Source organism: Nicrophorus vespilloides, unplaced genomic scaffold (genome assembly GCF_001412225.1).
Source record: "Nicrophorus vespilloides isolate i.1.1-1 unplaced genomic scaffold, Nicve_v1.0, whole genome shotgun sequence".
NCBI classification, from domain to species: Eukaryota; Metazoa; Arthropoda; class Insecta; order Coleoptera; family Silphidae; genus Nicrophorus; species Nicrophorus vespilloides.
The window spans coordinates 23,905-44,992 of NW_017096135.1; the positions used below are offsets into that span (position 1 = coordinate 23,905).

The 21,088-nt window shown below is 30.1% G+C and overlaps 1 protein-coding gene across 1 annotated transcript; it reads right to left on the reverse strand.

Moving 5' to 3' along the window:
- Positions 1–5,702: 5,702 nt before the first annotated feature.
- On the reverse strand, positions 5,703–7,529 carry LOC108569762 (phytanoyl-CoA dioxygenase, peroxisomal-like). The gene is made up of 7 exons (XM_017931442.1): positions 7,522–7,529; positions 7,250–7,475; positions 7,017–7,187; positions 6,260–6,403; positions 6,048–6,182; positions 5,851–5,991; positions 5,703–5,795 (listed from the first exon to the last, which is right to left on the reverse strand). Exons 1-7 carry the CDS (start codon positions 7,527–7,529, stop codon positions 5,721–5,723), a joined length of 900 nt encoding a protein of 299 aa, XP_017786931.1. The 3' UTR covers positions 5,703–5,720.
- Positions 7,530–21,088: the final 13,559 nt, after the last annotated feature.

A 21,088-nucleotide genomic window follows, 5' to 3' on the forward strand; every position in this document is an offset into this window, starting at 1 on the left:
ATTATAATAGCCAATTTGATGAAAAATTGATAACATAAAGTTTAGTTAAGAAATATTTTACATCTAGTTTATGTGCTTATGAATTACGACAACAATTAATAGTACTAAAACAAAGGCCTTATAATATTATCCATTATATAACCACGAAACTGAATGCATAAATATAAGGGCCATCCTAAAACGTGAATACATATATTCTCCTTTTGTTCTGCTTGTTTTTATTGGGTAATCAAATTTTATAGAGCCGTAATTTCGAGGCAATCTTTGTGCCTTTAAAAGCGTATATATATATATACACACTGCTGTACTACTATAATCTTTATTGAAATCCACCAATCATGTCGAGCACAAAAAAAATATTGGAAATATGTACTGCTTGCATAGGGAGAAATGGAGAATAAGGTTTGTGAATATATCCAGATGTTCCGTATGCAAGTGCTGTTACTGAAAATTGTATAGAATGTTCATGTTTTCAAGTAATCATTTTGTGGGCACAATTTGTGTGTGGGCCTTGGCAACTTTATATTTATGCAACATAAAGTAGGGCTAAAGGAAAATCCAATATATGGATGTAATAGTCGTAAAATGGTTTCCTATTTTTGTTGTTGTTGTCGAGTATCCTTGAGATTTCCTTCGTAATATTACTGCCAGACAATTTATTTTTAGCTAATAGAAAATCGACTACAAGATAATTTTGTATTTCCATAATACATTTGATTGAAAAAAAATAATGAATAATACCTAAATGCTCGTTCTTATATATTTTGTAGTATTTCTAGTAAAAAAAATATAGCGAATAGAATTTTTTATAAATATATTTTTCAAATCTGTATAAAATTTAGTTAAAATAGTTATTTAAGAATTTATTCGTTAAAGCTGTTAAAAACTACTACTACTACACAAATATCTATCTTCATTAATTAAGAGTTTAAAGAAGTGCTGATTAAATTTTCTGATGACATTGATTAAAGTTGTTAATTGTCTTTTTTGTAGTGTTTATCTTGAAATTAATGTCAATTACCGGGATTTAATAATTCGGAATTTTGCGGCGTTTCGTAAATTATGCATAGCTTCGTTAAGCATAAATTTGATTAACTTTGGGCTCGAATTAATTATTTGAGGGATGACAATTACGTGGTTTGCTCGCACATTGAAATTATCATTAATCATGTGTTTTCTCTTTATATTTTAATATGTGGGTTTTGATTAGTAGTTAGTATCCGATACAGCTTAGCACAAGGATCGGCAACTTTTTTTTGGAGCAAAGAGCCATTTTGGAGCCGCACGTAGCATTTTTACTAGTGAAATGAATTTTCTAATATAGCCACCACCGCTGTGAGCCATAATTCCTTATCGAAACAGGCACATGCGGCTCCGGAGACGCTGGTTATCTTAGTATATATTATATTGGAATTCCACATAATACACATATTTAATTTCTTGCATTTTTCTGGTAGTTCCTACTTTAAGAATTACTTTTATATAAGTTTAAAAAATTCATAAAAAAAATCACTATAAGAAAAAAAAATCTAAAAAAATGAATCAGTATTTACTTAATGGAATCTATATCTTATATAAGTTTCCTAAATATCAATAATCGCAGAATTAAAGTTAATTTTAGTTTTTATGTGAACAATGTCAAGAATTAATACAATTTAAATCTGTTGGAAATTGTTTGTTTTTTAAAGACTTCATGTGAGCCATCTTCAAATTAATACAATTTAGTGTTATTAACTTGAAATTATATTATATTTTGAAACACTTATTTAATATATTTATATAATTAAAAATAAAAATATAATTGAGTGAAATTTGCAGGCACAATTCAGTTTATAAGTAATGCAGAGTACCTGATATGGGGTTGGGGGCGCTTGCGCGATAGTAATTGAGGGATGAAAGTGGGTCCTTGGGGATATTCCCTTTGACTCTCCGACGACATGGAAGATAGATGCGTTAATTAGTGATTCCACTAAGATCAGGTGTGAGGTCTGCAGCAAAACATGTCTTGTACAAAGATCGACTATCGACAAAACCAATTCAATTAAATTTATAGCCGTCACATCATTTATATTTGTCACCAGACTTAGGACAATGTGGACACATTAATTGAAGGTCATATTGGTTGAAAGACATATATGAAGGAAACCTTCCAACAAGATTTAAGCTTATTCTGACTTATTGTTACACATTGCAAATTATAAACTTCAGTACCTCATATCGCGGACATTTTAAAATCCTGGACTAAAAATATACAAAACAAATAGAGTCTATATAAAGGACAAAAAATAATTTTGTGTACTATTTTTTTTACAATTATTGTTATTTTTGAAATTTTGAAAGCGGATCTGAATCCGGACTTGTCGAAGCAGCACTATACGAGGTATTGCTGTAATTCTGTATACAAAAAGAAGAATGAAAAACGAATGACAATATTATTAAACTTATATATTTATTTTATTATTATTTATATATCAGTATTGTTACAATAAATATGAAATACAAAAAAAACAATAATTATAAACAATGAAAGTAATAACACTAAAATGATAATTCTAGTTTTAACAGAAAATAAACAATATGTTTAATGGAAAACTTTTCTTGAAGTAAAAGCACTTTGACATGTATGTTGAGATTCATTTATTATTTGGACACACTTTATGAACTACACTGTTGCGACTTATCTGAACATAGCAAGCAGATTGAAATTTTGGTGGAAATTGTCTAAGAATGACGTCAGTAGTATTGAATTCCCAAAAATGCTCAAAGTTAAATTGCAATTTTCCAATTCTAAATGTAAAAATGTTATTGCAAGCATTTTATAAATATAAGTGATATAGCGAGTTAAATTATGAAAATATAGATGTAAACACTGTTTTGTTTGTTTTTATATCTGCATATAAGTTTTACTATTAAAGTTTATAATATTAATATTTTATGTTTTAACTCGAAAATTCATACTAGTTTGTTATAGTTAATTTATATACACATTATTATATTATTTTACACTTTAGCTGCTTATTCTATGCATTACCTAGTTCGTATATAAAATAATATTATTAAACTATATAATGCATAAAATAAATATATTCTAAATTGATGAATATGTAGAATAATACAAATCTTTCCTATCCAACGTAAAAACACAATGAGTTAAAATATGGGTTTCAGGTTAGAATATTCCGTTATTTAATAGAAATATTTCATTACAAACTTTATACAAATTTAAATTTTTACTGTAGAAAACGTGTAGGCAACTTTATGCAAATTACAATTTTTATTGTAAAAAATCTCTAGATAAAGTATGAAATATAAAAGTATTTCACAATGTAAATAATAAGACAAGCTATCATTTTTGTGTCAGAACAGAGTTTTCCAAACTGTGCGCCGAAGCTCTCCATGGCTGTGCTAGAGTGGTGCCGCAAAAATTGAAGAAAAACTACTATTACAGAAAAAAAAATAAGGTATGACATACTCATTATACCTTAATTTTTTTTCTGTCTATTTTGATGAACTTTTTTATATGATAAATTTGATATAATTATATGAAAGTCAGAAAATGGCAAAATAATATTCATTTATTAATAAAAAATGTAGTAACAATTTATAATATTACATTGACCAGTTAGTTTAGTGGAACTAAGCTTCTGCAGTTATATTTCTGTTTTTTTTTTGTTGTTGCTACAATGAGCCTTTCCATTAAAGTTTTGGTCTATTTGTGCGCACAACCAACCGCCCTTATATGTAATAATCCCCAAAGTTATTAGATAACCGTATAAAACAATCTCGGACTCCACTCGAAGCTCGCTACGAGGGACAAGAAAAAAATGAGCAAGAGGTCTGTGAAACCATCGGGAACTAAAGAAGTGGATTTCTATTCGGGTCTTGTTCGAGACATATCTTGCGGAGAGGAATTAAAGCTTGCGTAAAGGCAAAGCGCGGTTCATTCGATTTTCCAGTGTGCGACAAAACAGGGATGTTTGTAAGCTACCAATTAAACGGGCAAAAACTGGGGGCGGCGATAGGAAGAGTAGGGTGGGCCGCGTTTCGCTCGGTTTGCGGATTAAATAGGCATGCAAAACATGAAAGCCGGCGACGCGGGTGGTCCGAATGATTTCGTTTAGGGTGTACCTATCCAAAAAGAGAATAAGTTTCTGCAGGTTATTTCTTTTGCAGGACAAGGGTACGGGAATAGTTATAGTAGGGTCTTGCGTTTTGCAGGATTTGCTGGTTTTTGAGGGTTCTCATTGTGTGTGTGACATTTCCAGGTCGGACGTTGTACATTCGTCACGTCACGTGCAAGTGCTCATTTCCGTATACGTTAATGCAAGTTAACATTAGTACATCGCCGATTAAAACGTCGGCCGGGATTAAGTCGATTATTGCGTAATCGAATGGGCCCCTCGGGGGGGCTACGAGTAGCGGCTGAGCCCCATCGCATCGTCGATCCCTTTGTTAATTAAAACATATAAATCAAGTGGCCGAACAAGATATTAGGGATTGCGCGAATACTTCGACCATTGATTGAAAACAATTGATTATAAGCTAAGCATAAAAGCAATAACCACCCAATCTCATACCTTACACCCTTATTAATAAATTTATCTTCTTAGTGAGATTATAGATAATTGTACTATGATTATGGAATATGCTTTTTGAATGGAGTTTTTTCAGTAACATTGTACAATTAGCGCTCAGTTAACGTACATAATGCATACTCTAATTGAAAAAACGCTAAATAAATGCACGTTAATCAGATTTTTAACTATCAACTTGTTAGTAAAATATTAAATATCTCTCTATTTTTTCTTATTAATGTAGATTATGTTCGAAAAAACGAAAGTCATTTTATATTTTTTTTAAATAATAGGTCACAAATGTCGATATAATTATACTTTATTATTAAAAATATAAAATGGATATTGAAATATAAATATTAGTTACGTCAGATAGTCTCAAACAATTAATTACTACCACAAGTTGTTATAATACTTGTGTTTATTAAAATACTGCGATAACTGCCGATTAATTGATATAGTCAAATAAATAATAAGTATCATTATTTTATCCGACTGATATAAACATATGTTCATGTTGATATTATTACGTTACTTTGAACAAAGATACGTAAATAATCATGTACGTATTATTGAATATGTGAGCAAATTATATATGTTAAATGAGCGTTCACTGCATATCCATTAAACGTAATTGTTTCAAATATGTATATATATTAAAAATCTTTAATAATAAATAAAAAAATAAGAAAGTTGACTTATGCATTTCAAAAATATATATATTTCTAAAAGCGTATTTTTATTTGAGTCTATTGTTTTCAGAATCATGGTTGACATTAAAAATCAGCGTATTCTGAACCTGTTCATTAAATATTTAAATGAAAATAATAAAAATGCTTAATCCTGGATAATTTTAATATACTCATAGTTTGAAACCGTTCTGCAAGACATTATTAAGCTCCTCTTCTTTTTACTTTTTCTTTTTTAACTTGTTTTCTAGCATTTGTTTACACTTTTTTTTACTAATTAATGTTAGACACTTTTTTCGTTAATTATTTTATTATAAATTAGGTTTTAACCAAATTGTTAATACATATATTTTTGTAATTATATAATATTATTTCTAAATTATATTTAAGTCATAACATTGTACCTTTGCTATTCTGCAAGTTATATTATTGTTTGAATTTTTACCATATACGATTATTATAGATGGCTGTCCATACTTTGGATTTTTCCAGGTTTACCGCTTATCAAACGACTCTTCATCTTAAAGAAGTTCTGTAAAAAACATAATGGTTTCACTTTGAAAAATTACGTAACAAACAATACTCACAATATAATCCCAAGTTACTCCGAACTTTTCATTCACCAATTTCTCAAAATCCATCGCCATCCGTTCCTGAACCGTCCCTTTTGTATTAATAAATGTACAATTGCTGTCTGCATAATGAACTGATATTGCTTTCCTGAAATTCTGAAACAGAATCACAGTTCTTTACAGTCGTCAAAGTGTAGTTTATAATACTTCACTTTAGACATGTTCGGACTGGATCCGTGTAGCAAATGCGGATGGAAGAATAACGCATCTCCTTTATCCATGGTCAAATGTAGTTTGGGTAAATGGTCGAAACCGCGCACTCCATGGTAAAATTCGTTCGAACAATCCTGCAGAATATAAAGTTATTGTTGTTGAATATAAGGGATGTAAATAGATGCATGCGTGTATTTTTGCTGGGCATTACCTCGCTATTGCCGTGCGGGAATAAAGGACCTTTGTGTGTACCAGGCAACACGTATAAACCACCGTTCTCCACGTTAATCTTTTCCATTGCTGTCCACGAACCGACGATCTTATCGGCTGGTTTGAAAGGGAAATAGAACATATCCTGTGAATAGATATTATATAAATACAGAATATTTTAAGTGAAACTTTTGTATGGTGAAGTGAATAAAATCTTGTTAATATTGTATTTTACATTTGAATAATATGGGAATATTAGGACTGAAAGACTTAGGTCGATAGCTTTGGCAAGCACTTCATCGTGAACACTGAGCACACGTTTTTTAGATGCTACTTAGGATCAAATACGAGGCAGAATTTGTAGAGCCGAAAAATTTTGTTAGTGAAATTTTCAGTATTTCAGAGCAGTTCTTTCTGTGAGTTAATGTACGTAAAAGTTGTGCTACTGAATAAAGAAGACGAGTGGAGGTTGCAAATGGCCTACGAATGGCAGTAACGCAAGTAGTGAACTAAGATATGAAAGGGCGAACAGCATCACAGGGGTGTACAGCGATACAGGTAATGTATGTTGATAAAGAAGAGGAGAAGTTTTAGAGGGTAAGAATCCTACAGTACCACGACTCTACCCTTGGTCACTTTGGTTGATAGTCTTAATTGGTTTCAATAATATTGTGTAAGTGAAAATGTGATTATGAAGATTATTAAGTTAACTAATTTTAAATTATTTCTAGGTGTATAACAAACAAAGAAGTAATTACCTGATGAATTGGATGAGTGGAATGTTGGGTATTCGAATGTGGCGGTTTATTGATTAACATGGAGTGGATAGCTGTCACATTTGGACCTATTATGTTCTTGATGACTTCCACTACCCTTGGATGAGCCGCGTAATAATCGTAGAATACATCATCCTCGAGTAGTTCTTGTATCTAAATAAGTACAATTGTAATATTATGCAATCATTTAAAAAAACAATCTGTAAGCTATATACCTTATTAACTAAATATTCTCCGCGCGTTTCTCCTTTGTCTCTCAACGTTTTATCCCGCATAACAGTGAAAACCTTAACTTTACCATTACAAACATCTAAGAATCGCTGATGGCAAATATCAATATCTCCTTCTGGTACAAGTTTTTTGAACAGAATATATCCATTCTCCTCGTAGAAAATCCGTTGAGTCTCGGTAAAACCACAGTCCACAGTATATTTATAAGTCCTGAAAAATAAGGTTAAATAAAAAAATGTTACTTTTTAAAGCATACCTAGCCATATCTGCTATGACTAAAATTAGTTTTTTTATTGATTCCTTTATATACTTTACATTTTTCATTAAATAATATTAACATATTAAGCAATAATCACCGGTTAAGTTTGTTTTCATGTTCACTACTTTTTTTTACTTTGTTTTTTTTACTTTTTTACGACGATCAACAAATTGTGTTGTTTTTATCAGATATGTTTTTATATAGAAAAAAAAATATTTATAGTGTATTTTTGTTTTTCATGGGAAAATTTATAAATGCATTTTCTTGATGCCTCTTGTAGGTTGACACGGAGCGTGGCTTAAAGGATCTAACCTCAAGTGGGCACTATTTTCCTGCCTTTGTATAAAAGTGTTTCTATTTTCGGCTCATCTTATCAAATATAATTGCTTTGTCACAGACACAATAAGCGTATGTGACGTTCTTTCAAACTCATATTTTTTTTATATCTTGTGTAAAGAAAATCGATTTATTATACAGAATAGAGAGAATTGTAATATGTTCCATTTTCGAAGCATATGAAAGTTTGAGAAGGGTTGAAGTAAAGATATGTTTTCTTTATAGATTTGAGTATGTAGAAAATTCACTTTAAGCAAGTAGGAAAGTAAATGGAATTTTATATATACAACAATAACTCGCATAGTACGGTATCGAACAGTACGTATTAAGTATAGTCCTGTTTGACTATACAAAATTATTTCGTTTTTTTTTCCTTTATAGTTTTTATTTATGCAGTTTATATCTAATTATTCAGTTTCGCCATTAGTCCGGTTTCAAAAAAATATATTGGCTGAATAGATTATTAATGCTTTATTTAAGTATCTCTTGTATTTATCGGCAGATTATGACTGTTAAGTAACTTGCATTGAGACAGTGTTTAAAGGGATTAACAAATTTGGATTTAAAATTATGTAACTTTATTATAAAATTTGAAAACGTGAACATGAAAAACACAACAATATCAAATTACTTAATTATCAAAATTTTAATAAAAAATATTGATTCATGTATTATTTAAAATCAGGATTGTACGAGTTATTACTATACATTCTTATATTTAAGGAATGTAGGAGAAACTTTTCTCATTAATTGCGCTATATATAATTATTTACAGAAATACCTCAAACAGTGCGGTTTCGATTAGTGCGAATAGTGTAGTTTAAAAATTTAAAAATAATGTTAAAAATGTGAACTATCATAAATTATTTAAAATCCGGACTATGCGAGGTATTACTTCTAATGTATTATTAAGATATTATAGGCAGTGAATTTTACAAAACTAAGAAGAAATTAAATTGAAGCTTTAAGTTAGTCATTTCGAAATAAATGTTTTTTTTTTCTGTGAAAATTGCGGAAATTTCTCTCAGTCTAATCGCGTTATTTATTATTAAACGCCAGTAAATCCATGGGGCTATTTCAGCATTGAAGGATGAAGAAATTAATCCATTGTTTGAGCCTGAATTCATGAAATTGATTGATGGATTATTCCCATTCACAAATGAAATAACTTATCACTTAATCTCTGAAGCTGGCGGAGGCTCTTGAGTTATAACCCTTAAATGCTATGCCTTAATCCCGACCAGATGGAGCCATTCATGGGCGGATTGTTGAAAATGTATATAATTATCTATTAAAATAAGAGAGTTTATGCGTGTATATATATGTATGTTTACAGACTGCGAAATTATAACAAAATATTTCAACTGAAGAAATTAATATTCTAATCACAAAATTATTGTTAATTTGTTCTGAGTTTTGTAAATTTGCTTTCATAAAAAGTGTTTTACAATAAATATATTATTCACAATTATTATATTATAATAACAAGTTAATGTATATACTAACTAGTTAAAATAATTCCTGAGAACGTAATACAGACAAACTTCGATTAACGAATAGTTTTATGAAATTACTTCGTTAAACGCAACTTCGTTTTCAGAGCTATAACCAGAATACGTTATTTCCTAAAGCAAATGAAAAGGTTTTTCAAACAAAGAAAAGTTTTATAGAATAAACAGTCAACTTATATATAAAGTTAAATAATTTTTTTAAATATGAGTTTAAAGTTGAATGTTTCTGCCTTTTTCTTCTTTAATTTAACAATTGCCAGTACGCAATTATTGTGTTTAACATTGATTGTTTAATTATTATACTTGTAACGTGGTAAAATAGACAACGCCGTCGGAGAAGAAGTGTGCTGATCTGAGAAAGCAGTTATAAGAGTTCTTCCTCTCGATAAAAGAAAGTGGCGCCCTGAACCTTCCCACGTCACGGACTCACGCCCTAGCCGGCTGAAGATTTGTATAATCTTGTTTTTTTTTGTACACGAGCGCTATCGTTTTACATACTTTTTCCTACATCAATATCATGTTCACATATAAAAGAAAACGTATTAATTGTCTTTTAAGCATCTTTTTAAATGTTTTGTCGTTTTTTTGGCAGAAACTTCTTTTATTTTATCTTCATTTTATTTTTTTTAGTGCTATCAAGGTTTTCTAAATCTGCTATTGGAAATCTTTCAACTTCTGCACTCAATAAACCTCTAACATACCTTCTACAATATTTATGAAGCCTCTCACTTAATCAAACTTTAAGTCTAATTTCTTTGATATTATTTTATTCTTTTAGTACAACTTTTAGCCTTATTTTGAGCATTTCTTAATGAGTTCTTTCCAAGAACTACCAATGTTATTGGACAACTTCAGACTTTGTAAGCTTCCTATCAGAGGTCACGTTAAGCGAGGTATGACTGTACTTCGATATTATATAGAATTTTGACAAAAAAAATGTAACGCTACTTATGTTTGAAATCCTTAAATTTTATTCTAGGTGAGTTAGAGATAAAGATAACAGTATAGAAAAACCTAAAGAATGAAGAAACGAACCCAAAATATAGATATTAGATTCGATGAAGGCGTTAGAAAAAAATGTATATACAAGAGGCAAGGGTTATGTAAGGGATGTGGATCGTCGATCACAACTCGCCTGACAGGGCATCACTCACGACCCTTTTGTGAATGGCCTAACGGCGAAACATTTCCGTTGCGCTTATTCATGTAAATTCAATACTATATTCCATCGGATTATTTATGATTGCGTCCGTGGCATTATGAACTGTGCCATTTTCAAATGAATTCCGAATGCACATGTATACACATACGCACACATACAGAGATAGAGAGAAACCGAAAATTATTGCGCGCCTCGTTCCACCCGGACTGCCGAACAAACTTTGGTTCAAGTTTAGTTCGTTGCAAAATCCCGATTTCAATTCAAGTCACTCGAGCACCGTTCCCATTCGAGTGATTGATCTCGCAACGGAAATATACAAACCAATCTTTAACATTTTACAGTTTTCAAAAAGTTTGTTATTATAAGACCCAACACCTCGTATTTCGAGCTTCAAATTTTTGAAAAAAATATATCTAAATTAATAATTTTTTGAGTAATAATTTAAAAGAATAATTTAAATAATCATTTAAAATATTCAAATATGTAAAGTGAAAATCAATTTATAGTTTATAAATGCAAGGACTTAAACCGGACTAACCGAGGACTATAAAAATGCATAAAAATAATCAATACTAGAGACTTGACTGTACAAATTAAAAAAAAAGCAATAATTTGTATAAAAACATAATTTTGTGTACTATTAGATTTTGTTTTGTTTTGCTCGATTAAAATTTATTTAGTTTGGAAATTTTAAAACCGGGCTATAATGAAAGCCGCAGTAATAAAGCAACAAATGTCACCAAAAATGACAAATACAAAAGTTGTGATCGTATTTTCCGGACTATAAGACGCAAAAATACTCTTTTGTTGACATAGATAACTCGATTTACAACTGGAATAAGTACGTCTCTTTTTTTGTTTGGTCGTAAGAAAAATAACGAATTATGTCTGTATACAAATATATATTTTAACTCACGTTACATAACGTGACAATACGTATGTTTACTGTATTTCCAATACGTAAAATACAATTATCTAGAATTTTATGTTAGAGGAAACAAATGTTACGATAGTATTTTCAGGATTATAAGACACATTTTTTAGTACAAAATAAATATTTCATTAACATAGATAAACAAATTTACAATTGAAATAAATACATCTATTTTTTTGTTTGGTCATAAGAAAAATATCTGTTTATGCAATATATGTTTCAACTCACGCTACAACACGTGACAACACGTTACGTTTACTAAATTTCCAATACCTTAGCAACAGATGTCACCAAGTATATCAAATACAATTGTAGGTTATATTTAAGATTATATAATATTCCGTACGTATTATGTCACATAAGAAGTTTGTGTAATTGAAGTTTGATGAATTTGATAGCATAATTTTAATAATATTCAATGTTGTATAGAATCCTGAATTACCAAAATGCTGATGAATCCATTCAAATCGTTGAATAACCTATATCATAGTAGGATAGATATGAAGCCTTATATAAAACTGTAGTTATTAAAGAAGTAAATTAAATCACAGAAAATTTCACTTCATTTTACATAATTTTCTTAAAAAAATGATGATATTATATCAAATTTGATATCTTACAAACTTATTCAAATGTTTAATATAAAATTTTATACATTCGATTCATTTTACATAATTTTTTGAACAAAATATTCTATTCAGTGTTGATATCTTACATAACTGTTAATTACTGTTGAAACTATGAACAAAAAGGGTGATTTAATTAAGACATTGTAAATTTTATATACAATTTGATATTTGTGAAATAATTAATGGTGAAAATGAAGAAAATGCAGTAAAAAGTGTTTTATTTTTGTACAATTCTTAAATGTGACCAAGAAACCATTGAATAGAAGAAACGGACTAGACTAGATGATAAAACAACTCCGACTGTCGCTAAGAAGATTATATAACGCGAACCGTTATTGCCAGAAAGCAATTTAATGCAAGTCCATACAATCGATTAGTGTTTATTGTTTCTGCCCTTTGCGCAACTTCGCAGACGCTATAATCGGTGGAAAGTACAATAATTCCAACCAAAACCCAACCTCCAACATCCGACCATACATACATACTCACTCCCTCATCCTTACATGATTCATCCCATCTGCCACACTTTTTTCACCCTATTTCTCGCTCTCTCGATTGCGGAATTCCCCGTGGAATTATTTTTGATGCGGAAAGCTTAAAAGCTACACCCATTCCGTTTCCTCCCAAATCCGCGAAAGCTCCTGAATTGAATCAAACGGAAATTGCGAGCCGCCATCGCCGTTTAGGGCGTTTAAGGCTCGGGCATGCAAGAACTTTAATATAATGAAGATAATTGTTGCGATCGTGTTTACTTAACGGTGCTTGCATGTTCTATGACTTTAAATTAATCGCTCGATTACATTTACACGTTTCAGTTCAGACATTTTCTTTTACTCTTATTTTATTTTTATTTATTTATTTTTAACTCCGTCATTCTTTATAGAATTAATGTTTAACGTGTTTTACTTTTTTTCATTTCTTCCTGCGTTATCGTCCTTGTTATATCTTTTCAGGTTTCACTTCATAAATTCTCGCTCTCAATGTGCGGCTGCATGCAAAATGGCTTGTGAGTAATACAAGAAATGCTTTTAGCTTCCTGAAATTTGAAACTTTTACTATTTTTATTCAATTTTATTAAAAAAAAATCATTATTCTATTTGTGAATAATTGACAACAATCTTTATTCATGAAGATATTTATAACATTGAAACTAATTTTTAAGTTATTTTAACTTCAATTAAATACAATCTAAAAATATTATTCTTGAGCTGTAATATTATTACATTAACAGTATTGAACCCGACAAATAAAAACATGAGAAATTGCTACGAGGTTGAGTTTGTAGACTTTCATTATTATGTAAAATGACAACAAAATAAATAAATAACACATTTATATGCACATACTATCGTATTATTATGGTTGTTATTATTATCATATAAATTTATTGCAATTTGTTATAAAAAATATCCAATAATAATTACAAAATTTATAAATAAATAATAAAATATTTATGTATTTATGTATTTATAAATGTATGTTTAATTTCTATGGTATAGCAATACCTCGCATAGTCCGGATAATCTGTTCTGTCAATATCCGGCTTTGTTTGTAATCGAACTAATCGAGGACTTTAATATTATATATAAAAAAAGTCGTACAAAAAGAGACTTCACTGTAACAAGCAAAAACAAACGATCATTTATTTATAAACACATAATTTGATGTACTTATTAAAACAAAATTTCAAGTAAATTCAAGCTGTTTCCAATTTTTTTAACCTGAAAATTAATGAATAAATGATTAGGTACAATAAATATTGTATTTCCACAATTTTCAAATTATATTGAAAATTTGTACTTTATGCAATTAGAAATGTAAAAAACAACATAAATATAATTAATCATAAATGTTTCGTAACAAATTTAAAAAAAATACAATAACCGAACGGATTCGAATTGGATTTATCTTCTCCGCAACAGGACTTTCATTTTTTTTCCTGCTCTCCCACAGAACTCTTAACATCTAAATGGACTTTTGCGAAGTTTTCCGATTGATAAGCTAATATTTTTATTATCTTTTTTTTCCATTCCAACAGCCGCGGGCGGAATCCATTACAACTTTGTTTCCCCTATTCCTTCGCGATTTTTATTTGTTTCTCCCATCACCCAGTTTTATCTCTTTTATATGCCTTTTTCTCCTCATCCGCGTAATACGAGTGTCGTAAAGGCGCATCAGCCGTATTTGATGCAAACCACTGAATATGCAATGCAGCCTCATTATCCCTCACAAAGGTGGCAACTTCTTTGCGCCGATGATTTTCCAAAGGCAATTAACCTCCGGATAGTATTAATTCAAATCCCGCGGCGCCATGAAATGAAGAGCGAAGGTATATACTTTTTTTCTGTTCCACTCATTCCCAAGTGGCTGCGGATACAGAAAGACAATCAATCTTTCTTTCATTTAATTATTAGTTGCCGGTGTACCAATTAGAGAAAGTTTTCCTAGTCATTACGACTCGAGGCTCATTCATTTTCCTCTTAATAATAATTCTCCTATAGAGAGAGAAGTGGCATCACTCAAAAATTCGCTAATTGAATCATATTTATTTTATTTTTTTTGAGTAACCCAACCGGAAAAGCACATTTTTTCACCCTCCGCCGGTCGAGATTATTCATAATTAAGTACGATTTTCAATTCAACGATGCTTTTAATTATGCACGGAATCCGTGTGTTACTGTCCAATTGCTGAAATTCCCAAGGCGCTCCAGGGAGCAGAGCGAGTGGAGAATTTTTTTTTATCAATGTGATTTTTTTGTGTAAGAGAGAGTTGGTAGGAGCTGCAAAAATTGGCCCTTTTTTTTAATGCGAGCAGAATGGGGGATCGTTTGAAATATTTAAAGGATATCTCGCATCCTTCAATTTTACATGAGATTCCCCATTTGCTCCACCCTTAAACACATTTAAATTGATTGCTAGTAATTCAAGGGCGTTATTTTGGCATCTGCAGACAGGAATTTACCTTTAACAAGGTTTACAAGTTTATTGCTGAAATTCCAATTATTAGTAATTCCCTTAGTTTTAGGGTAGTTTTATTGCTTTGTTGTTTTATTAAGTTTTATGTTTATAGGTGATCTCTGTCTTTGTAGATGTTGTGTACTTGTGTATGCTACAACTTTGTAAGATGCGCTAATCAGATATGACGTTACGAAAATCGCATCAAACTAAGTTTGAGGTTGCTCTTATGCACGTGTGCTGTATGCGTGCATATGACCTAGTTCACTTGAATTTATAATCTAGGGTTTAAACGCCGTCGAATCAATAAAAGTAACAGCGGTCTTCGTGTTCGATCCATTGAATTATTCGTGTAACTTTTTTTTGATAACGAAATCTGACTCGTCAGGTAAATAGAACACAAGTATACAAGTTTAATAATGAAAATGAAAATTGGTTATTCAAAATGTAATAAGAACAATTTATAGGTAACTTATGAATATAAACATTTCATATTTTATTTCATAATAAAACTTGTCAATATTTTAGGTGGTTGTAGATAGGATTTATACCTAATTATAAACTAATCAATAATATCAAGAGCTCATCTTAGAAACTAGTTTAATTGCAAGGAACTTGTGGTAGTAATTAGGATCTTATAAGACGGTTTCTACATGTTTCCAATTAAAATTATATAATTAATACTGCATACTATTACAATAGACTAATTTTAGATAAAATCATAAAATACTTCATAATTTTGTTTTATTCTTTACTTTAGTAACATTCTGCAAATATTTTACTTGTCCGTCGAGAAGCTGTCCCATATTAAATAGTATTTATGTTAAATTTATTTATAATTAGTAGTTTAGTTTATTATATAATTTATTACATATTAAGTAAATGATTAAGTTAACATAATTAATTTAGATAATATTACTAAATAATTTAAAATGGCCAATCTAAAATCTTTTCAGTGCATAATCCTAGTAATTGGTTCCGCCAATATACCGGACAGTTTGAATCCGGACTATCAAGGAATTAAATACTAAAATACTTAGCAGATTGCGGGTAATCAGTTCTGCCAATATCCCGGACTATTTGAATAATGACTAATCGGGGAACTAAAAACAAAAATCGTTTTTTTTGTATGAAAAACAATAATTTTGTATACAAATTTTTTAGAATTTATTTTTCTGCTCAATTAAAATTTTGTTTGGTTTGAAATTGGACTATACTGAATTCGGACTGATCGAAGCCGAATTGTGCCAGGTATTGGTGTATTTGAATTCAATACTATATCCAAATTTTTGTCTACTTATTTTTTCGTATGTATAAAAATACATATAACATTTTTATGAAACATTATCTTCTATGTGATTTATATCAAAATGATTTCAAGAGACTGTTGAAATGTATTAACATCTTTATAAAGTTGTTTTAAAATATATAAATAGTGATAAAGAAAAGATGAATTATATTTAGAACTGAAGTGAAAGGTTCTCTGAAACTGAAAATCGATTATTGTCATTAATATAAAAAAAAGATCTTTGATAACTGTACGGTAGAAATTGCATGATTGGTGCAATTCGTACCGTGCAATAAATAGATTATTGTCAAAGTGCACTGAATCTTTTTTGGTGTCCCAACCGACAACGAGATAAATAAAAAACGATGCAAAAAACGCGAAGCAAAGAGCGACGAGATTCAATAAATTTTCAGCCATCAGAGCAATATTTTACACTGAAATTTTTGCATATAAATTGAAACACTGACACGAAACGTCGGACAAACTGCGAATTGAGGTGACCACACACCATCATCACAGAACAAACCAAAAGTGGGAATAGGAATGATATAGGATTAAAGTTGATTGTTACCTGAGCAAAGTATTTCAACGCTTTGACATTCAATGATAAACAACAATATCTCGCTTACTACTGTTAAACATTTACACCAATATCCCGTTTTGAAACAATAATATAAAAGTATCAAAATAAACTGCACAAAAAGTGACTTGACTCTATAATAGGGGCGATTATATATGTATAGACAAATAATTGTGTGCACTAATTTTGTAAAATGTAATAATATTTTGTTATTTAAAATTTAGTTTATGTTAAAAGTTTCAAACTAGACTGTATTGATCGAAGCCGCACTATGCGAGGTATGGTTTTACTTAAATTGGTTAACGAGTCTTTTCCTGATTTTGCTAAACTGTGTTGGTCTGTGGTATCCTTTTTTTATTATCGACGTATTCCGTTAATTCCTGCAGCCCCGTTGCGTAATTGCAATATCCGCCGTGTCCCGGCTGTTTTAACCTATGCCCACGTACTTCCATTTTCAGTTGCTCTTCACTCAGTCTGCTTTGCACTTTATATTTTTTTTTCGTTCCATCCATCTCTTTTGTTCCGACCGTGTGTTTTGTTTTGCTCCAAACGGTACATGAAAACGTAATTACGGCGAGGCAGTAATTTCGATTCGAGAGGAGCGAGCAAACAAGGAGGAAAGGTCGCTAACTTTTTGACTTCGGTTTTCAGGAAGGGCAACTCTTAATGTCCGATATATGATGCCCATTTGCGCTCACGATCCCGCCAATAGCTTCCTACCCTCATTATTGAGGCTCTACTTATGTCTTTATAGTTTTACTGAATTCCCCACATCAATATGGTCTGCACCAGGGATCACAAACTGTTTAAGTGCTCTTTTATATACAACGGGTAATCCACACGGTATAACGAAAGACTATGTTAATGCCCTGGACTAGTTTTACTATATTTTCTAAAGAACTGCAACCCTTTCGTAATAAAAGTTATATTGCCAATTAGAGCTATTACTATTTTAATCCAGAGTAGAAATTACAGTGAGCTAAAGTATTTTTTTAAAGAAACTAATTTGTTTCATTTCAGGCATTGCATTTAACGTCTTTGTTTTATATAAACAGTATATATATAATATAAAGACAAAAATATTAACACCATTAATTAATGGTCTATGATACATTACAAACATAACTTAGATTTTAAAAAGGAACTTACAAATAGCAATAAATTCAATTTAAAAATATGTTACTTATCCGGACGAATGGCGGATTTATCCGCCATATTATTTATAGTAAATATTATATATTAATAGCACAGTCCTTAAATAATTATTACTTCAAAAATACAATATCAATGACAAGACTTAGTTATTGTTTAGTTTATGAAAATCTTTAACTATGAAAATACTATACTTTTAATGAAAAGGTATTTTTTTTAATTTACCTATTTAAGGCGACTAATAGCCAAATGGTTAAGTTGCCCTACCCACGATCGAACCGGCATCGGTTCATATCCTGATGAAGCCAGGCACTTTGTGAGCCTTTTTTGATGGACAGTCAAATGAATGAGGTTCAGCATATGGACCTTCAACCTAGTCGATGAACAATGACAGTGTTAAGGATAGCAGCAGATTCACAGTCAAAGGAAACAGTAGAATCGAAGAGTATCAATATACTACTGAAGTTAACCTACAAGACGACAACCAACCAACAAATTAAAAATCAAATCATCATAGTGGTAACTATCCACCGGGAAATATTATCCACTTATTGTCAACCGCGATCTTAAATTTACTCAAAGTTCACATTGATGAACAGATTGTGAATAAAATTATAAAACATAAAAAAAAAGAATTACCTATTTACTAATTAATGACCGTAGAAGTTATAATTGAAATAGATTTTTTCCAGGATATTTTTATTTTTTTTTTCAGAGAATACGAGAAATATACATTTTATAAATTCCAGGGAATTTTCGGGCGTGAAATCACTTTTCAAAAATACAATAACGGAAAATATAAATCTTAAAAATTCCCGGGAATTCTTGGACTCTACTCTATAGTAATGAATTTTTGTGATTATAGTTTGGTGTATTATATTATTATACTATATTGAACATACAACGAATTTAAAAAATATTTTCAGGTATAAAATTAACTTTTCTAAACTTTGTTAGAATTAAATTATTTTTTAAACTTTTTATTTAACTAATAATTATCTTATTTCCTTCAGCAAATTATGTTTTATTAATTTAAAAAAATAATGTAACTAACATGAGTTTCATTCCAAAATGTTATTATCACTTTTTTGTATTAAATTAAACTTATAGAATATAATTTAACTATTTTCTTATTTGCTTTCATTTTATAATTTAAAAATATAACTGTTGTGAATCCGGACAAGGTTTTATTGTAATGAGATTGCATTGGACGCCAAAATTTAAATATATTAAGTGAAATACCATAAACTATCAGATATGTCATTTATAATTTAATTTGATATCTTTAAAATTACTGAAAACTTTGTTTAAAATTATATAGAAACATGTAGAGAATATTGTATTCTTATTAATAATAATATTATGAGGGCAGAAAGACCTATGGTATATATATATTTTAATATTATGAATGTCACAAAGAAAGTTCTGTTCTCTTTGTAAATATGAACTATGTTTTAATTGATGTATAACGGAAGACGGTGTAAATAATCAAGCAAGCAAAATTTTGTAATGAAACTTATATTGGCAATTACAACCCTTTCTCTCAAATAAATTAATTCAGAGCAATTACAGTAGTTTCTAATAAGAAACTAATTAGTTCCATTCTAGGAAACGCATTCACCATTATAACTTGTTAAATAAAACCTTTCCTCTTTCACATACCCAGGGCAGGTTTTTCGTTAATAACATTTTAATTGGTACAAAATATATGAAATAAAATTAAGCAACAATGGCTGCACTATCCTCCAGTTCCGCCAGTTCCCTCTTTAATTTTCACTCTTTTTCTTCATCCATCCAAGCAGGCGCGACGCGGCGCTGCGTTGCGTTTTCATTATGTTTTAATTAATTTTTAATTGCATTTATAATTAATTCTAACAGGTCTCTTTACAAACGGGGAAGAAGAAACGAAAACGGCAACAGCCAGGATTAGCGGTCGTGTTTACGTAACGCTCGAGCAATTCAATTTTTATGCGGCGAATTTGCATGTGTCATATGACTTGACCCGTCTGCAGGTTTCGGAAATAGCGAAACCCTAAATTCCGGACGGAACGGGTACGATTTCACACAGATTTACAATTCAACGGCCACTTTTCTGCCACCCTTATTTACGACAAGTGTTAATTTAACACATGCTGAAGAACCGGAGCGCCGCACGCTCATGTACATATACAGATATTTTATTCAAATCGCGACGAAACTTTGCTTTAACTTTGTTCCTTCTGAAGTTTCAGGGATACAGCAATATATTTATTTTATTTCGTATATATTCAGCTCCAATCTACATATTCACATAGCGAATGTCGTGGCGTGGTTATTTGAGAAATCACTGAAAAAGAAATGATCACATGACAAATAAAATAACATTATACATGAGTCTTCTCATTATTATTATCATATATTCAATATATGTTATATTCAAAACACAAATATACAAAGAATAATGCGGGTAATCGGTTCCAGCAAAATTCCGCACTGTTTCAATCCGGACTAATTGAGGACTTTATTACCGCATCAAAATTAACCACACAAAAAGAAACAATAAAATGTGTATGAACAATAAAATAATAATTTTGAATTTATTTTTAATTTGCTCAATTAATATGTATTTTTTTGTAATTTTTCAATCTGGACAATAGTGAATAATACGATCTAAGCCGCACTGTGCAAGGTATTGCTCTAATATAAACTCCACACTTAAATAAACTATAGAAAATTCACGTACTGTTAATAGATATTCCAATCTTCTATAAACCGAACTCTTCGAGGAATTAAATAAAAATATTAAATTATATATAAATAAAAAAAAGAATTCAACGACCATTAACAACTTTTTCCTCAATTATACATGTTGATTTTGTAATATTACATCATGATACTAAACGAAATTGGATATAATAAGAACCAATAAGACTATATTCATTTATAGAAATAAATTTGCAGGAAATTCAACAATGTCGATCGGTAAATTATAAATTTATAAAAGAGTATAAAAATCATCTAATTTCCCGGGAAAGATC

What these genes read in the sequence shown, in the direction of transcription:
- LOC108569762 (XM_017931442.1), bottom strand. An exon ending in CCACTCATCCAATTCATCAG is followed by an intron (nt 6,404 to 7,016) that starts GTAATTACTTCT and finishes ATCTATTCACAG; the next exon opens with GATATGTTCTATTTCCCTTT. An exon ending in TCCCGCACGGCAATAGCGAG is followed by an intron (nt 6,183 to 6,259) that starts GTAATGCCCAGC and finishes TATATTCTGCAG; the next exon opens with GATTGTTCGAACGAATTTTA.